We start from the raw sequence: 19849 nt of genomic DNA on the forward strand, positions 1-19849 counted from the left end.
TAAAACCATTCCCGAACCCCAACTCTTCAGGCAAAGATAAGACATAACATGATACTCATGAACAGTGTGCTTCTTAGTTCAAGAAGATACACAAGACTAAATGGGCAGCTCCTGTCTGGAGGCGAGATGAGAAGGTGCAAAGGGACAGAAGCTGGTTGAATGGATATGGGAAATATGGGGTGGAAAGCAGGAGCGTGCTGTCACATATGGGGATTGCAACTAGGGTCACATAATGACGTGTGTATAAATTTTTGTATGAGAAACTAACTTGAGCTGTAAACGTCCACCTAAAGCAAAAAAAAAAAAAAAAAGAGTTAGGCCCCTCCATTGACTTGTGGCTGCCCTTGGGATCTCTCCTGCTAATTCACTGAGCAGCCTTCGAGCCCGTTTCTATGTTAGGTCCTGGAAGGCATCAACGATGAGGAGACCTGATAGGGTCACTACGAGTCAGAATCCACTGGACAGCAGTGGGCTCAAAGGAAATGAGTTACTGCATATTTTTAATAAGCCAGGCCATGTAGTAGATGGTTTTTAATATACTTACTTCTCTTATTTTCTTAATCTCCAGTGAGGGTTGTTTTAATTGCTTCGTTTATGAAAGCCACAACTCAGAAAGGTCATCCAACCCTTAAGGGGTGAACGCAGATCCCTGTATCCTCTTCAGTAGACACAGTGTCCCCTCATGATGCTTATAATCCCCTCTGAGGGTCGGGATGACACAAAGGAGCCCATAACATAATGTCTTTCCTAATTGTTACTTTCTCTCTTCTCTAGAAACTTTGTTCCCCGGGACACCCCTTCTGCGGAGCTGGCGCACTCCTAAGAGCAGCGGTCTGTTGCCGGCTCCCTGAACAGTCTGGGGATCCCGAAGGCCAAAAGGGCAAGGCGCTGGGGGCGGCGGGCCACCATGGCGCCTCGGGGCTAGCTCCGGCGGGAGGTGCCCGTGCTGGGCTGCGGGAAGCAGGGTGCACAGGCCTGTGGCCCAGCCCATGGGTGCCGCGGCGGAGGGCAGGGCTCCGGGGTGCTGCGGGGTCACAAGCTGGGTTTGAGGCGGTGACTGCTGGTCCTCCTCGAGGGCTCACACGTGTCCGACGCCATGGTTCCTCTTAGGGAGACCCTGGAAGCCATCCCAAAGGGCGAAAAGAGACCCTAGGCAGTCCTGCCACCCCAGAGCCGCTGCTGGCGATGTGACTCGCACCCCACGGTCAGGCCCGTGCACGTGCAGACCCCAAGCAGGAGAGGTTCCGTGAGGGTCTCACTCTGGGTCCAGCTCCACGCGGCACCATGAACAATAACTTCTGTCGAGCCCTGGTGGACCGCAGGCCCATGGCGCCCCCCAGCCGCATGCAGCTGGGGATCGTGCCCCCTTCCGGGCAGGGGCCCCTGCCCGCCGCCGAGCCCCTGAGCAACGTGCCCCTCCTGCTGTACCCGGGCCACGCCGAGCCACCGTACTACGACGCCTACGCAGGGGTGTTCCCCTACGTGCCCTTCCCCGGCGCCTTCGGCGTCTACGACTACCCCTTCGAGCCGGCCTTCATCCAGAAGCGCAACGAGCGCGAGCGGCAGCGCGTCAAGTGTGTCAACGAGGGCTACGCGCGCCTCCGCGGCCACCTCCCCGGCGCCCTGGCCGAGAAGCGGCTCAGCAAGGTGGAGACGCTGCGCGCCGCCATCCGCTACATCAAGTACCTGCAGGAGCTGCTCAGCGCGAACCCGGACGGTGCCGGGCCCGCCCCCGCGCCGCCCGCGGGGCCCCGGCAGGACTGCTCCAGCGACGGCGAGGCCCGGGTGCCGCCCTCCCTGGCGCCCGAGTCGTCCGAGTCCTCCTGCTTCTCCTCCTCACCTTTCTTCGAGTCGGAGGAGTCCAGCCACTAATCGGCGCAGTGGCCACCCCCGGCCTGCGGGATCCGTAGGCCCCAACCCGCTCCTGGGTGAAGCCTGGGTCTGCTGGGTCACCCCGGGTACGGCGCAGGTCTCTGACACTTGGCGGTCCGCGGCGCTCCCGTTCTGCGACACCCTGCCACCGTCGGCCTCATCCCTCCCAGCTGGGAACGGAGGTGCAGGGCCGGGGGTGCGAGGGGCACGATAGAGACACCGAAGGAGCCTCGTGGCTGCAGGGATGGGGAGCGACTGGGGAAAGCTCCGGGTGCGCGCTGTGACCCCTGCAGGCTGCACGAAGGCACCCCCGGATTGGCCGTCCCTGGTCTAGCTCTGCTGTGCCTCAGCGCGGTGCGTGGCAAAGTCGGAGTCCAGCCCCAGATTGTGCACATCAGGCCTGCGGCCGTGGCCCTACTCGGCCCTCCACCGCCTCAGGCGCAGCTCTGTCTGTGAGTTCCCAGGAGGCGAGCCGGGACCAGTGCGGGCCGAGCTTTGGTTCGGGTCCGCCGTGCCCCGGCTTTCTACGAGACGGCCTCAAATTCTAGCGTCCTCGTTGGAAGCTTTCTGGCATTTCACGAACGAAGCCTAAATGGAGGCGCTGGAGGCTAAGTTGCTGCTTGAACTCAGCCCAGACCGAACAGAACCGACACGCTTGGAAGAGGCGATGCCTGTGCCACCAGGTGGCGCTCTCCAGCTTCCTTGAGGGAGGGCTTCCAGTCACCCCTCACTCCCCAGTGTGGCCTTGTAGCTTTTCCCAGGTTGAGTGAAGCCTGTGTTTTTACTCTCGGACTATAAGCCTCTAGGGGGTGGGGGAGAAGACAGGTATCCTATAGGTCCATTGGTGCTGTGTGTGCCTCACAGGACTGAATAAAAGGATTGTTGAGGTTTGTGATTTCTATCATTGTCTACTCTTAGGCACTCCGGGGCCCCTTTCCCACTCCCACCCAGAGCACTTGCTGCAAGGGTGTATGGGGCATGCATTCAGCTAACATTTGCAGAGAGTTTAAGCACAAGCGGTTTGTGATCAGCTGCTAACCTAAAGGTTGATATTTCCAAACCTGCCCAGCAGTGCTATGGAAGAAAGGCCTGGAGATTTGCTTCCATAAAGCTTAAAACCTGTCGCCATGGAGTCAATTCTGACTCACGGATTTCCAATGTGTTAGAGTAGAACTGCTCCATAGGGTTTTTATGGCTGTAATCCAAGCCCTATATAGCAGTTAGTTCTGCTCTGTAGTACATGGGATCGCCATGAGTCAGAACAGACTTGATGGCGACAGGATTTTTATGTTGTTCAGTGCGTGAAAGAGGGCGGAGAGTCCCAGAGGTAAAGTACACACCCTTGCGCAGTTGGGTGGGGAGAAAGACACGAAGTCACTGCACTGTAGCAGGTGCTGTGCTGGAGGTGTGCACACTCGAGGTTGCTCTGGGAGTCTTACGCCCTGGAAGGGAGGGGTTCCCTGACATGCAGTGCACGTGGGGTGGGGTAAGGGTAGGGAGGAGCCCTGGCCTGATCTCTTCAGGTACTGAGATGAGTAGGGGTGCTGTGGAGTTGTGCTGAGTTAGCTGCCCGGCAGCTTCTCCGGACGGTGTTGTGGGGCTGAGAAGGGAGAAGCCTAACCTTGGCATGACGAAGCCACTCTGAGGTTTGAGGTTCCATATCGTAGGCCACCCCTCTACTTGAACTCTCTATGGCCCCAACTCTGGAACCTTCCATCCTGTCTCCCACTGCCCCATCTGAGGCCTGTGTGTAAGTTCCTTCTGCCCTCCCCACCCCACCCCAACCTTCTGGCGGGGAGGGAGGGGGACAGATTGGGATGTCACTGGCTAGGCTGGGAAGGAATGACAGCTGCCTGGCTTCGGGAGCTCAGGCTGGGCAGCAGCGAGCTGAGTGGAGGCTAATTTTACTCGCTGGGAGTAGGGAGAGTAATCCACCCACCCCCGCCCCCGGCTAGCTCAGCAGGGCAGTCTTGGCCGACCAGGCTCAGCCAGCCCAGTCCCCAAGGTGGGGGCATTGGGGACGCAGGGAAGAGCAGGCAGTGGGGTAGGGGAGCGGGAGAAAGCAAGGTTGCCAGGGAAGCCATGGAGCCCTCCTCGCCCCAGGATGAGGGCCTGAAGAAGAAACAGCCCAAGAAGCCTGTTCCTGAGAATCTGCCAAGGCCACCCCGTGCCTTGTTCTGCCTGACCCTAGAGAACCCCCTGAGAAAGGCCTGCATCAGCATCGTGGAATGGAAGTATCCTTCAGGGCCCCTGGGGCTGCTGGGAGAGCGTGTGTAATATGGGAGGGGGAGACAATGGGGTCACAGAACGTAAACTTTGGGGACCAGGGAGACTGGGGACTTGAAGATGGGGGTATGGCCAGACTGTCATAAGGAGTCTTGAGAAGGAAGCCGTCAACTGAGCCAGAGAGAAGGAAGAGGAATTGGTGGGCTTCCTGGGGCATGAGTGGGTGATCCACGGCCTGATTGACGAGCTGAGATGCCTCTTGACCATCTAGGAAAGGGTCCTGGGATGTTTCATGGGACTGTTCCCAAGTGTGCCCAAATTGAAGCAACAGTCTCATTTTGGTATGGAATTGGGTGGGAGTAGAGAAGGGGTGGCCACTACAGGAAAATCCTGTGCCTTGATGGAAGAGGGGGTGAAAGTGAAGAGAGGAGAGAGTTGAGCGAAGGGTTCCCCTGGGGGAAAATCCAGACTTGGACCCTGCTGGGGATGGAGCTGGAGGAGAAATGGGCTTGAAGAAGGGCTGCTGTGAACGGCTCCAAGACGCAGGCCAAGCAAGCCTGTTTATTTTAGCTCAGACTTGCCACCCTGGGGACAGGGACTTCAAATCCCTTTCTATGTTTGTATTAGCTCTGGGAGGAAGAATGATGAAAATATCTGGGTTATTTGGGGAAGGGAGGAAGGAGCTCCGCGGAGGAGGGAGGCCTGTGCCAAATGGGGTCTGAGAGAGAGAGTCAGGAATATTTGAAATATTTCTGAAGGGTTCAAGAAGACTGGGCTCCCACCAGCTGTTCTCCGGAAGAAAGGAGAATAAGGAATGGATGGAGGACAAGAAGAACACGGGACCAAGTTAAACTAGTGTAGGGCCCACAGAAGCCCTGCTCCCCACAGCTGCCCTCAGCTACCCCGCATCGAATCCTCCCACTCCCTCTTCCTCCTTGCCTGTCTCTGTCAAAGCAGGTTTTGTTGTTGTCATTAGCTGCTGTTAGGTTGGCCCCTGGCTCATGGTGACCCCACGTGTTATAGAATAGAACTGCTCCATGGCGTTTTCTGGGCTGTAATCTTTAAGGAAGCAGATCACCAGGCCTTTACTCCCAAGGAGCTGCTGGGTGGGTTTTAGCCACGAACCTTTTGGTTAGCTGCCAATCACAAATCGTCTGTGCCACCCAGGCTCCTGACAGCAGGTTTACCTGGTGGCTTCCCCCTTTTCCCCATTCTCTGCCCCTCTGTGTCTTCTCCTCTTGTAGGCCCATGCCCCTGTAGCCCTCCACTTTTCTCAAACACTGGAGAGTGCTGGAAAGGGAACGGGTGTTTTCAATCAAGCTCATCTACATAGCATGCTCGCCACCTCCAACCCAACCACAGGCAAGCAACTCACGCTTTGGCTCCCTTTCTTTCTTGCCACTCTATGGTAGGCCCGTGCTGCTCATCAACAAATCAAGAAAGGAACAGGTGTGGGTGGCGGGTGCCCTCTGGAAAATGGCTGTGGAGGGATGGGTGTGTCTGGCAGGGGGCATATGTGTAGGTGGGTGTGAGCAGTTGGCACCACGTGTAACTAGCGTGAGTGCACAGCTCTGTGGGTATGCTGATGTAATCAGTACCGATTCCTTCCTCAGGCTTTGGAAATTCAGGTTTCATCTCCCACCTTCCTTCCTGATCCTGCTCTGTGGGTACTCAGCCCTGTCTAACCTGCATCTGTCCCCCAGCTTCCCTGGCCATTTCCCTGGATGAGCCCCTGAATAGTCGTCTGGCCAGAATCTCAGAAAGTCATGGCTCCTTGGGCAGAGGGGTGGGGAGAACGGGATGGAGCAATGTTAAGAGCGCCCTGCCCTGGCCCTTAAAAGCTGAGCAGCCCTCAGCCAGCTACCAGGTCTTTGCAGTCCCAGAGTCTAAGTGCAAGTTACCTGTTCCTGAGGGTAGGGGAGTCCCACAGTTTCCCCAACACTTTCTGTACCCCACGGGAGAGTAGAAAAGAAGCAGCCTGCCCATCACCTGGCATTACATTCACAGTCCAGCGTGACCCTCAGTGCTCTCTTCCCCTGAACCCTCCAAACCCCAGCCCTCTCTCAAGGCTTTCCTTAACCCTGGTACCAGACTCTTTGAGATGATCATCTTGCTCACCATCTTTGCCAACTGTGTGGCCCTGGCCGTGTACTTGCCCATGCCTGAAGATGACAACAACTCTCTGAACCTGGGCCTGGTAAGAGACGTCCTCCCTTCCCCCTGCCTGCTGGTCTGCAGCCCCTGCTGGGGAAGGCTGGCTCCCTTGGTGGACTCTGCTCTGGTAGATGATGCTGATGCTTTGGTCCCCTGAGGATGTGAACCCTGCTCTCCCAGTCACCTGCAGCCTGGCTCAATGGCTTCTCAGAGAAATAGTCCCGTTTTACAGATGAGCAAACTGAGGCTTAGTAAGGTCAGCCTCAGCCAGTGAGTAATGGCGTCTGAAGGCTAATTTCCTTTCCTCGGGTATCACCCAGAGAAAACCGCTTCCATTGAGCTTGCCTTCATGAAAGAGTTTGGCCTAGGACGCGGGAGAGAGAACATGTTTTAGAGTTCTATACTACAACACCTGTGAAAGCCAGAGCCTCCGTAACTTGGAAACCTGTCAGAGAAGGAGAACTCAGATATTTTCCACTAAAATGAGCAATAGAAAAGTGGTAAGACAGCACGCTGTCAAAGGTGGAAAACTTGGGAGACCTGGAAAAAGAAGGCCATACCATCGAGTTCTGGCTCTCACAGGTTTCAGTGTCCCACTTTCTCCTCATCCTTTCACCAATAATGTATACACAGAGCCATAAAATGCCAGAGGTGGAGGGGGTTTTCGAGACTCACGTTGCCCTGTAAACTGAGCTATTTAATGATAAAACTGATTAACATTTATTAAGTGCTTATTAGATGCCATACTCTGTGCTAAATATTTCACATTATTGTATTATTTGATCTGTAAGGAAGGCAACATTATTGTTGTTGTCGTTGTTAGGTGCTGTCGAGTCAGTTCTGACTCATAGCAACCCTGTGTACCACAGAACCAAACACTGCCCGGTCCTGTACCACGCCCACAATCGCTGTTATGCTTTAGCCCATTGTTGCAGCCACTGTGTTAGTCGGTCTCGTTGAGGGTCCTCCTCTTTTCTGCTGACCCTGTACTTTACCAAGCATGATATCCTTTTCCAGGGACCCACCCTTCCTGACAATATGTCCAAAGTGTAAGACGCGGTCTCGCCATCCTCGTTTCTGAGAAGCATTCTGGTTGTTCTCCTTCCAAGACATATTTCTTCGTTCTTTTGGCAGTCCATGGTATATTCAATATTCTTCACCAACACCACAATTCAAAGGCGTCAGTTCTTCTTCGGTCTTCCTTACGCATTGTCCAGGTTTCACATGCATGTGATGCGATTGAAAACACCATGGCTTGGGTCAGGCGCACCTTAGTCTTCAGGGTGACATCTTTGCTTTTCAACACTTTAAAGGCAACATTATTAACCTTATTTAAAAGACAAGGAAACTGAGGCACAGAAAGTGGAGGCACCTTGCCCAGTGTCACTCACATCTAAGTCTTGTAGCAGGGCCTTGCACCGGCCCTGCTGCCCAGGTGGTGACAACATGAAGTCCTCTGAAGGAAGCCCTCTTAGAAACAGTGGGCTCAGACCTTTATGCTCAGACCCCTAGAAAACAGGACAAGGAACCCGCCAATGGGGCTTTTTCCTGCATTTAGATGCCAGGGGTAGAGAGGAAGAAGGCCTATTAGAGTGTATCCTGAAAGGAAGATATGTATCTCTGCCTCGTCTTTATGCTGGTTTCCATGGGAATCTCTTTTGAGTGGGTGCGAAGCTGGGATTCTAAATGTGTGCTTGCTATGAGTGTGAAAAGGAATGAGCTTAAGTGTGAGCAGGCCCTATGTGACCTATGGTGGTAGGGGAGGTGGTTTGCAGAGCCCTGGGCCTTCTATAAACTGGCTTAGCTCTCTATGTCCCTGATATAATTATTTAAGGAGGGCTTATTTTTAATTAATTAATTACTATTAAGTTAATTAATTGGAGCCCTGGTGGCACGGTGGTTAAGAGCTCAGCTGCTGAGTAAAAGGTCGGCCGTTAGAATCCACTAGCTGCTCCTTGGAAACCCTATGAGGCAGTTCTACTGTGTCGTGCAGGGTCTATAGGGTTGCTATGAGTCGGAATTGACTTGATGGCGATGGATTTGGTTTTTTGGTTTAAGTTAATTAAATAATTGGTTGCTTGATTAGGGGAGGGGGCTCTGGGTCTACCCCTCTTTGGGATTTCATCTTTTTGGACCTTGGTTCCCTGTGAATTCCTTAAGAAATTGACTGCTTTTGAATGGAACTTTGTGCCTTCCTGGGGAGTATTGAATTTCATCTTAGTTATGTCATCTGCCATCTTGAAACAAAATGGAAGTTCTGGAAGTTTCAAATGCTTCTGTGTGTTTCCCCTCAGTATGTGGGTTAGAGTTGCAAATCCCTGGGTAAGGTCTAGAGCTCACAGAGACAGGATTATGAGTTATCTAGAAGGGGAAAAGACCTTTCTGTAAACCTTTTCAAAGCAGCAAATGACACCTAGAATGTCACCTGGATGGGAGATTGAAGGTCAGCGAGGGACCCTAATCCGACCCCTTTCTAGTGAAGCTTAAAGAGAGTAGGCGACACTCCAGGTCACGTCGCTGGTTAGAAGCAGGGCTTTCTCAAACCCAGCAAGAGGGAAATGAGACAAGTTAGAGCAGGAGGAAGGAGGGTTACTACACAGTTCTCTCCTTCTTACCCTCTGGGCTGCTGTGTAGGTATCTGGGAAAGGTTGGGGACTTTCCAGCCATCCAAAATAACCCATAGTTTTTAAGAAGGGAGAGCTAAGGATCAGCTCTTCATTGATTTTCTCATTATTTAACAAACATTTATTTAAAAAAATTTAGTGACTATTATATGCCTGCAGTTTAAGTGCTAGGCTGCTAACCAAGAGGCCGGTGGTTGGAACTCATCAGCTGCTCCGCAGGAGAGAGACGTGGCAGTCTGCTTCTGTAAAGATCACAGCCTTGGAAACCCTGTGGGGCAGCTCTACTCTGCCCTGTAGGGTCGCTATGAGTTGGAATCAACTCCATGGCAATGGGTTTGGTTTTTTTGGCTTATATGCCTGCCACATACTGGGAATATAATCATGAACAAAACAGACACGTTTCCTGTCTTCACAGACTTAACTGATTAAATCAATTAAACAAGTAATTAAAACTAAGCCAATTAAAATGAAACAGGAAGAGTGTGAAGTTTGGGGTCAGTATAATAGCATGCTGAAGGAGGACCTCAACTAGTCTTGGGGTCAGGGAGGCCTCCCAAAGGGTGGGATGTTTAACCTAAAACCTGAAGGGTGAGGACAGGGCCAGCTTCCAGGGCATGTGACCACTGTAACTGCACAGGGTCCCACGTTCAGAAAGGTCTTGTGCTTGGGGTTTAGTCGTCTGTGGTCGTAGTATTGAAATTCTTAATAACTTTATCTTTGAATATGTTTGATAAGTGAATTCTGAGGAATCCTGGCGGTACAGTGGTTAAGGGCTCTGCTGATAGCTGAAAGATTGGCAGTTCGGCAGTTTGAACCCACCAGCTGCTCCTTGGAAACCCTATAGGGGCAGTTCTACTCTGTCCTATAGGGTCGCTATGAGTCAGAATCGACTTCACAGCAACAGGTTTGGTTTTTTTTTTTTTTTTTTCTTAAGTGAAGTCTGATAGGACAATGGAGCATGAACCAGTGGCTTGCTGGTCCTGCCTTCTGCCACCTCCCACCACTTCACTGCCTCCCAGGATGGGTTCCCAGCCTGATCCTTTGCCCCCTGGGCCTCAGGCTGCCAGACAGGGGTCTGGGCACAAGAGCAGAGAGGGCCAGGTTTGGTTTTGACATCTCTGGAAAGAGCACGTTGGTGGTGGCTGCCCCCCACCGTAGACTGGGAGTGCCATAGCCCATTTGGTGGGCGACTCTGCAGATCTCTGGCCTCAGGGACACGATAGTAAATAAGAATAAAGACACCATGACAGGTGGAAAAAGAGTGTGGAAGGAAGGAAGAAGCTTTATATTTTAGTACCTTCAATGGCATCTTTCCTCTACTTTTTAAACAAGAATACCCACTGCTGTCGGGTGAGTTCCAACTCGTGGTGACCCCACGTGTATCAGGGTAGAACTGTGTTCCATATGGTTTTCAATGGCTGTAAACTTATGGAAGCAGATCGCCAGGCCTTTCCTCCATGGGACTGCTGGGTGGATTCAAACCACCAATCTTGCAGTTAATAGTTGAGCATAAACCAATTGTGCCACCCAGGGACCCCACAAGTTAAGTAGCTGACCCTGGATGGGGAGGTAGGTGGTGAAGGAGAGCACTGGGAAGGCCAGTCAGGAAGAGGGTTCTAAACCAAGGGAGCCATGTGGGCAAAGGGATGGAGGCAAGCGATAGAGAGATCAATTTGGCTTTTAGAACACTCTCTCAGGCCACCATGAAGAGCGTGGACTGGGGTCGGGGGTGGGGGATGAGGTGAGGCAGGAAGCAGGGGAAGTGGCGAGGAGGCCACTGAAGTCATCCAGGCTGGAAACGGGGAAGGTGTCTGGACCTAAGACATTGGTAATTGTAAAGATGGGGAAGTGAGAGACATTTAGGAGGTGGAATTAATAGGACTTGTTGACTGACCTGGTGTGGGGATGGAGGCATGGGGGAGGGGAAGAAGGCCAGGATGACACTCAGGTTTCAGGTTAGGGTGACAGAGCAGAGGGTGGTGTCACTTACCAAGACGGCAGCACTGGAGGAGTAGTGAGCTTGGGGCTGGGGAGGAGGAATGTAGTGAGTTCACCTCTAGACATGTGGAGGTACCGGTGCCTGTGTCCACTGGGTAATTGAACCTGCAGCTCTGGGCATTTCCCGACAGAGATACACAGAGGTTTCTTCACTTTGGGCAATGCTTGCCTAGCTGGGGCTGTGTTGGAGGATGGTCCAGGGAAGGAAAGTCTTCCCACAGTTGCCTTGTATGCAAGGCAGAGTCGTGGGATGGTCAGCACCCTTGATAAAGAGAAAGCCCTGACACCTGACTGTGGGAATGGTCCCCGGGAGGTCTGGGTGCCCCTCAGGGAGATTTTGCCTGCTTGCCGTCACCTGAAGATAATGGGCTTGGAGCCCTGGACGTCTTAGAGCTGAGGGCACTCCTATGACTCAGCCTGTCATGTGTCAGTGGGTAATCTGGGGTCTTCCCTCAGTAGAAGAGGAAACTGAGGCCCAGAGAAGACAAAGAGTTCCAGTGACACACAGTGACAAGGTGGCAAGGAAAGGATCCAGGATGCTGATGTCCCCTTGCTCCTCTGGCCAAATATAGGTTTGCTGTGTCCATCATGGTGGAGGAGAAAAGGGCTCTGAAATCTGACATATTGGAGAAACATTAGGACATGGTGGTTAAGAGGATGGATTCTGGAGCTGGAATGTATGTTTTTGAGTCCAGGCCCATCCGCATACCAGCTGTGTGACCTTGGGCAAGTTATTTAACCTCTCTGTTTCCTTGGTTCCCTCATCTGTAAAATGGGGATGGTAGTGCACCTACCCAATGGGGTTTTTGTGAAGAATGATAAATGAATACATGCAAAGTTTTGAGAATAGCGCCTAGCATTAAAGCAAAACACCAGTTGTCATCATGAAGTCGATTTCAGCTCGTGGTGACCCCATGTATGTCAGAGTAGAAATGTCCTCCGCAAGGTTCTCAGTGGCTGGTTTTCAGAAGCAGATCACCAGGCCTTCTGTCTTATAACCCGATGTCTTTGAGATTTGGTTTCCTCAGGTGTAATATGGGGATAGCACTGTATACGTCAGAGCGGTTACTGGAAGAGGAAAGACCTTGTAAACTGTAGTACCTTACCTATCAGAGAGAGTCTCTGAGCGGCAGAAACAGTGAAGAGCAGGGCTACTAGCCTAAAGGCTGGCAGTTGGAACTGACTCAGCGGTGTCTCTGAAGACAGGCCGGGCAATCTGCGTCTGAAAGGTCACAACCTTGAGAACCCTGTGGAGCACAGTTCCACTGTGACACATGGGACCACCATGAGTCAGAATCCACTTGATGATGACGGACAACAACAATCTGTCAATGTTAGAAACTTTCATTGTGCAGGCACCACAGTGTCTCAGAGTGGGCTCCCAGCCACAGAGCCCCTGCTTGCAGAGATTCCCAGTTTGTTCTAGATTCAAGGAGTATGACCGCCAATACCTATGACCAAACAATTATTTCAGATAAAAAATTCCTCTTCACCTTACCCACCATTTGTCCCTGATTTCTCCCAACCCCCTCATCTTTTCTCCTTGGAATGTATTTGAATGGCTTTCGTGGCCTTCCTTCCTTATCCTTCAGCAAATGAATAATATCATCATCGTCATCAACAGCATCCAATATTTGCTGAGCATTTGCACTGTACAAGGCACTATTCTAATGCTTTATGTGCATTATCACATTTAATGTCTACAATGGCCTGCATAAGGCAAGTACTATGATTTTTCCCGTTTTATAGATGAGTAGACTGAGGCACAGAGAGGCTAAATTACTTCACATGCTATATTTGGCTATATGGGGAGACCTGCACCATTAGTTGCGTGTCTCGGTGAGGCTTTTTGGACATCAGAAGAGGGGAGAGAAGGATGGCCATCCCTGCTTCCTGGGGTAGTGGTACAGGAAGGAGGCCCCCAGGAGGGCAGATTCCCAGCCTCTCTCCCATAATCCTGCTTTCTTCTAATTGTGTAGTTGCAGCCTGCCCATGCCAGAATGGACATCCAGAACATCTAGCCCCAACCTCCAGGCAGGACTCCATTTGCACAAGACAGAAACCTGCCTTAGACTCTGAGAATCATGCCTAACACAGCCCCCACACAGAATTCTCCCAGGAGAGTGGAGGCTGCGGTGCAGGTAACAAAGGAGAACCATTTGCCAGAGAAGAGGGAGAATGGAATAGACACCGAGTCACTGCTGTGGCCAGTGGAAGGGCAGTGGAATGTTCAGGAAGCCAAGACCAGAACCAGATCCTCCAAAGGCACAGGCTCTTCAAAGCCAGCTCTGCCCCTTGAAGTCTCACTTGCTCCCTGAGGTCTGAAGGGGCCCTGCTTGTAGGGAAGAGTCCTTGATTAGATTAAAGGAGACCTTTGAGAGGACCGCCATACAAGCATGGCCAGCCTGAGGGGATCCATGTGGAAAAGCAACGGCAACAGTAATCAGAGTTACTAATTATTGGTCGTGGGCTGGGAATTGATGGGTTTTGTGACATGATCTCATTTCATTCTGAAACAACCTTGTGTTCAAGTATAATTTTCAAAGAATTAAAGACATGACTGTCGTAAAAATGTAGAAGGAACGTATGTCAAAGATTAATTCAACTAATGAAGAGAACAAGCAGGAGAGGAAAACTGGTTCAAAGAATTAGAGGAACAGAAGCTACATGAGACTGCAGCGAGAATGCTGAACAGGACTGCCAGGTTAGGTACCAGACTGGTTAATGTCCTATAGGGCAATAGGACCGTAACCCTCGGGGCCAGGTTAGGTACCAGACTGGTTAATGTCCTACAGGGCAATAGGACTGTAACCCTCGGGGTTATCTTTTCTACCAGGCATAAATTATTATTTGCATCTCTACAGGACAGAACAGTTAAAGTCAAGCAAAGGTACTGTCCCCTAGGTCAATATCCCCAAGATCAAAGGGAGTTGGGGGGAGGAGTAGTTTTGCCCACCAGGGGACATCTGTAATGTCTGGGATTGTGGGGGGAGGGGGTTGGAGGGGGAGGGATGTCTACATCTTGGGGTAGAGGCCAAGGATCCTGCTAACCATCCTGCAGTGTGTAGGAGAGCCCCTACAACAAAGAACTATCCAGCACAAAATATCAATAGCACTGAGGCTGAGAAACCTTGTCCCACCTAGATAATGAACTTGTCCTTGGCCAGGACTCTTAAACAATGATTCCAATTGCCATTACAAGGATATGGTACCCTCCTTTTGCCTTATTTCCAAGTTCTGGATGATTTTTCTTAACACTCGTGAAGTAAGCACCCAGCCTGGGGGTGGCCCAGGGGCAGGACTCATCAGAAGAGTTGCTCACTCCGGCCGCTCTTCTGCCTCCCCCCTCCCTCAACCTTCAGGTCAGCAGACTGTCAGGCCCCTGTTGCATTCCTGGGGTTCAGGTTGCAGCTCAGAGTCCTCTGGCTCCAAGGCAGTTGTCTTTTTTCGGGTCCGGAATGTGCCCGCTGACTCCTGTGGCCGGCCAGCCATCCACTCCGTCTTGCCATCTGGAGAGGCTGGGGCTCAAAAGGACCTAGCTCTGGCCTTGCCTTTCAAGGATGCAGGCCTGTGGGGCACAGGGGGCTCTGAGCACTGACCTACTCAACAACGGTCTGTCAAATGAGCCTGCTTCTCCCCACCACTGGGGTCTTAGCATCCCCACCCCTAATACTAGCCTTCTTACACTAGGGCAAGGGGCTGTGGACACCACAATTTGCCTTTGAAGAAGCCCTGGGCGCTTGCCCCAAGTTGTGACGTCTTCAAGAGGAGCTGTGGGAAAACCCTGGGCTTTCAAGTCAAACACAGCTAGTTTCAATCTAGGTTTTTATGGGCAGCTTCCTAAACTCTCTGAGCCTCAGATGCCCCATCTGTGAAAAGGGAACCACAATATCTACCTTCCAGGACTAGAACATGGGTTAGTGGGATGGCATCACACCCAGCCTGGAACACAGGAGGTGCTCCAGATAAGTGTTCATTTCTTCCTTCTTTGCCCTCCCCAGCATGCAAAGCCCACAGCTGAAGTCACACTGAGCCCAGACTTGGGGCAGCAGTGACAGTCACTGGGGTGGCTGGGGTGGGATCTGACAAACCCACCCAAACTCTCCTAGGTGTCCTGTTTCTTACCATCGGTCTCTTTCTCGCCCACTCCAGCATGGTAGTTGGTAGCACACAGCCTGGAGTTGAACTATTTGGAGTCTACCATTTAGTAGCCTCAGTTTCCTCATCTATAAAATGGGGGTAAGAGTACCTACTTTATAGGGTTTTTGTAAGGATTAAATGTATTTGACTAGAATAGGGTCTGGCACACACTGGGTGCTTAATAAATGTTAGCAATCAATATCATTATTACTCAGGACAGTACTGGTCTCTCATGCTCTCCCAGGCTGGGCACCCGCCTTACCCCTCATTCCTCCTTCACCACCCCCCCAAGTGTACAGACCCCTCCCATCCCTCTCAGGTCCACTGGCGCCCTTATCTAGAAAGCCCTGGCTTATCTGACTGCTCATAGGCCTGGAGGGAGCTTGGTGCTGCCGAGTGGGAAGTGCTGTGTGGAAGGGAAGAGGCTGAGTGAAGGCCCCTGTTGGGGTGGTAGCCCTGCCCAGATTATTTGCGTAAGAGTTCATGAGGCTAAATAGAGCCACCTCCCTCACTTCTCCACCAGTCATTTTCCAAATCTGGAGGCTGAGGTGGTTGTGGAGATGCCAGCTATCTGGACTCTCGGTGAATGGTGCCGCCACAGCATTCTAGAAAAGCAGTTGACTCCAAAACGGCACGTGGGGCGAGGCCCTGCCACCCTGTAGTCTGCAGCCTTGGGCACCTTGCTTCCCCTCTCTAAGCTTTACTTTCTTCATATGTAAAAGGGGAAAAACAGTGTAACAGGGCTGAGCCTCAGCCCACAGCTGAGGTGTGCAACAAGCATCATATTTTTTCTATAAACCAACCTTTGTTTGGATTCTGACCCCATACCCTGCTGGGATGGAGAGAATTTCAACTGCAGTTACTCTGGGTACTTTTTGCCATCCTGCCTGTCCCGGGGTTGTGCCAGGCTCTGTGTCTCAGGCAGTGCCCAGGTCTCAGGGGCCACAGCTCCTCTGTCCACCCTGGCTAGGGCCAGATTGTCCATTGATTCCACATGGTCCCCTTGGGGACACACTCAATTGTCTCCATGGGAAGCCAAGGATGCAGGAATCCTTGGTGAAGTTGGGTCTTGTTTTTCAGAGACCTCTGTGGCCTCCTCCCAGATCCTGCCACTTCTTCAGGGCTCTGAAACAAGGCGGGCACCAGGTTCCTACACCCTTGTGCACTCCCAGCCTGGGGGCCGATTGATGTTTTGCTTGCGAGATGGCTCTCTCTCTTCAACTCTTTCCTCCTTATGATGGCCCCAGGTGTTAGGAAGCAAAAACCCAAGAGTATGGTCCCCGAACACCCTATTAGTTCAGTAATGAAGTCACTCCTGAGGTTCACTCTTTGTCATGGACTGAATTATGTCCCCCCAAAAATGTGGGTATCAACTTGGTTAGGGCATGATTCCCAGTATTCTGTGGTGGTCCACCATTTTGTGATCGTAATTTTATGTTAAAAGGATTAGGGTAGGATTGTAACACCCTTACCAGGTCACATCCCTGATCCAATGTAAAGGGAGTTTCCCTAGGGTGTGGCCTGCACCACCTTTTATCTCTCAAGAGATAAAAGGAAATGGAAGCAAGCAGAGAGTTGGGGACCTCATACCACCAAGAAAGTAGCACCAGGAGCAGAGCAGGTCTTTGGACCTGAGGTCCCTGTGCTTGGGAAGCTCCTCGATCAGGGGAAGATTAAGGACAAGGACCTTCCTCCAGAGCTGACAAAGAGAGAAAGCCTTCCCCTGGAGCTGACACCCTGAATTTGGACTTGTAACCTATTAGACTGTGAGAGAATAAATTTCTCTTTGTTAAAGCCATCCACTTGAGGTATTTCTGTTATAGCAGTACTAGATGACTGAGACACCCTTCATCCAAAGATTAGATGCACCCGTAAAACAAAATGAGACTAAATGGGCATACCAGCCCAGGGGTAAGGATGAGAAGGCAGGAAGGGACAGGAAAGCTGGTAATGGGGAACCCAAAGTTGAGAAGGGAGAATGTTGACATGTCCTGGAGTTGACAACCAGTGTCACAAAGCAATATGTGTACTAATTGTTTAATGAGAAGCTAGTTTGTTCTGGAAATCTTCATCTAAAGTACTACAAAAAAAAAAAAAATTATAAAAAAACAAAAGCCAGAGGCCTTGTCACACACCTCTCCTGAGCACAGCCTGCGTAAATGAGTGAGCAAGGGGAGGGATTCAGAAGAAAATATTACAGGTAGTCCCCGACTTTCGCAGGGTTTTGTTCCGATGATTCCATTGTAAGTCGATTCTGACGTAAGTCAAATACTTCGTTTTTTTTTAGTTTTCATTATCATTGCCTTTCATTATCTATATCTTTATAAATCATAACATTGAACATCTGCGAGTGAACATCAAAAACGTATCTTATCATAGTACTGCCCTCCCAGCTGCTCGCACACTTGCTGTGAGGCCCCAAAGGGCGAAGGGAGGCGTTAGGATCTACCTAGGGCCATACGGAGCTACCCTCACCCTGATCTGAGCGCCCTACAAAGCACCCTCATTTCTCTCACCCACAGCCAAATTCCTGTTGGCTCCTGGAAGCAAACCCATCTTAAAAGAGTTAACAGCAGATATTAGTCTAATGCCTAAACATACTGTGGACTGCCAGAAGAGCAAGCAAATCACTCTTAGAAGAAACACAACCAGAATGCTCCTTAGAAATGAGGATGGTGAGACTTCTGCTAGCTTACTTTGAACATGCTATCTGATGTTTTGTAAAGTAGAAGGTCAACAAAAACAAGGGAAACCCTCAGTGAGATGGATTGACGCAATACCACAAAAAATGAACTCAAACACACCAACAATCGTGAAGAAGATGGTGCAGGACCAGGCAACATTTTGTTCTGTTATACATAAAGTCTCCATGAGTCAGAGCTGACTTGATGGCAACTAACAACAGCTACCCCTACCACTGGGATTTGTAACTTAACAAATTCCTCAGGAAGGAGGCACAGGTGATAGGGGAGACATGTGGTGCCGGACACCTTCCCAGGAAGCCCTTAAACTACCCTTTCTGACCCTTCCATTGGTCCCTCCCCAGACTTGCTCTTTACGGTTCTATCTCTGGGCTCTGTAGATCGCAGAGCCCAATAAGGAGGGTGCTGGTGGTCCAGAAGACTGGAGTCCAGGTCACCCCTCCTGCAGGCCACAGTGATTGGGATACGAACAAGGGAGAGGAGGGCATGGTGACAGCTGCCCCTGTGGTCCCAGGTGGGGAGACTGGAGCTGGGCAGTTCCATTTGGAGGGGACTAGTCAGCTCCACCATCTTCCCACGAAGTCTACTGCATGCCGGGGTGGGTGGAGCAGTCTGGGTTCAGGACTGGCTGACCCCTGAGGTGGAAGACTCGGCCTAGAAACACAGGGCGTGGGAGGGCAAGAGGAGGTGTGATCTGATGCCTGCTTTTTTTCTGCCTGGGACTTTCAGTGGGGGACTCCAATGGCTCTGAGAACAGGTGCAAGCCTGTGGGTCAAGGTCACACACTAGGCTACCTCTGGCCAAGCATGGCCCCAGGGAGCCCCGGTTAGATGCCTGTCAGTGTAGGGATGAGAACTCCCTGGAGGGGGAAGCTTGTTAATTGTCTTAGTTATCCAGTGCTGCTATGACAGAAGTACCACAAATATTTCTCACAGTTTTGGAGGTTAGAAGTCCTAATTCAGGGCACTTGCTCTAGGGGAAGGCTTTCTCTCTCTGCTGGCTGTGGAGGAACGTTCTTGCCTCTTTTGAGCTTCTCCTGGGCAGCTTCCTGTGTCTTGGTACCTTTATCCTCCCATTCTTGCTCCCTCATATGTTTAATCTCTTTTGTATCTCAGAAGGGATTGATTTAAGACATGCCCTACACTAATCCTTTCTCATTAACGTAACAAAGAAACCCATTCCCAAATGGAATTATAACCACAGGTATAGAGGTTAGGATTTACAGCACATATTTTGGGGGACACAATTCAATCCATAACAGTAATAAAGGCCCTTGTCCAAAGCCACTGCTTTTGAGTTGATTCCAACTCATAGCGACCCTACAGGACAGAGTAGAACTGCCCCACAGGGTTTCCAAGGCTGTACATCTTTATGGAAGCAGACTGCCACATCTTTCTGCCTCGGGGCAGCTGCTGGGTTTGAACTGCTGACCTTTTGGTTAGCAGCCAAGTGCTTTAACCACTGTGCCACCAGAGCTGGAAACAGAGCACTCACGTCACAAAGTCAGGTAGGCTCACAGTGTCCCCCCCCTTGAGGTCAGGAGGGCTTCGGGGTCAAGGCAGGGCTGTGTCCCCTGGGCCCAGGTATCCATTCTTAGGAGTAGAGACCCTGCGGCTCCACCTGCCTCTGCATTGTGCTGTAGCAGAGGTCACACCTTCCCACAGAGAGTTCATTCAACAAGCAGTTCTTGAGCACCTCTGATGTGCAGACACTGTGTTGTCTGTGCTCTACAACAGAGCTTCTTAGACTGTGCGTGAGCCTGGACCAGCTTGTTTGCTGGCTTTAATGTCCAGTCTACTGTGGACCAATATGCAGTCACAGCTTGGGCCATGTGGGACTCATCATGTGGCTTTACACAAACCCAAACTGCCTATACCCTGTTCCATGAGACGTGCCCATCTGTGTGCTTGGAGGTTGTAGTGAATTGCTATACAAGTTTCCAAATGCTCCCCTCAGTGCCGGCCCTTATCTTGTCTCAGAGTGATGTAGCTTGTGGGGCAGTGCCGGGCATCAATGCGTTCATTCAATCACAAATATGTAGGTGGCTGGCACTGTTTTGGATGCACGTGATGTAGCAGTGAACAAAGCAGTCCCTGCTCTTTTGGACCTTATGTTCTAGTCAGGAAAGACATA

At 51.3% G+C, this 19849-nt stretch overlaps 2 protein-coding genes across 2 annotated transcripts in view; both read left to right on the forward strand.

Annotated features, from left to right (window-relative positions):
* Positions 1-1083: 1083 nt before the first annotated feature.
* Positions 1084-2762, forward strand: ASCL5 (achaete-scute family bHLH transcription factor 5). Its single transcript, XM_010590402.3, has one exon. It carries the CDS (start codon positions 1285-1287, stop codon positions 1870-1872), a length of 588 nt encoding a protein of 195 aa, XP_010588704.1. The 5' UTR covers positions 1084-1284; the 3' UTR covers positions 1873-2762.
* Positions 2763-3921: 1159 nt separating this feature from the next.
* Positions 3922-19849, forward strand: part of CACNA1S (calcium voltage-gated channel subunit alpha1 S) — a 90036-nt gene continuing 74108 nt past the window's right edge. The window contains exons 1-2 of the mRNA XM_064273414.1: positions 3922-4106; positions 6190-6295. Of these exons, the coding sequence (XP_064129484.1) occupies positions 3955-4106; positions 6190-6295 (258 nt within the window). The 5' untranslated portion in view covers positions 3922-3954. The remainder of the gene's footprint in view (positions 4107-6189; positions 6296-19849) is intronic.

The sequence above is a fragment of the Loxodonta africana genome, chromosome 20 (assembly GCF_030014295.1).
Source record: "Loxodonta africana isolate mLoxAfr1 chromosome 20, mLoxAfr1.hap2, whole genome shotgun sequence".
NCBI classification, from domain to species: Eukaryota; Metazoa; Chordata; class Mammalia; order Proboscidea; family Elephantidae; genus Loxodonta; species Loxodonta africana.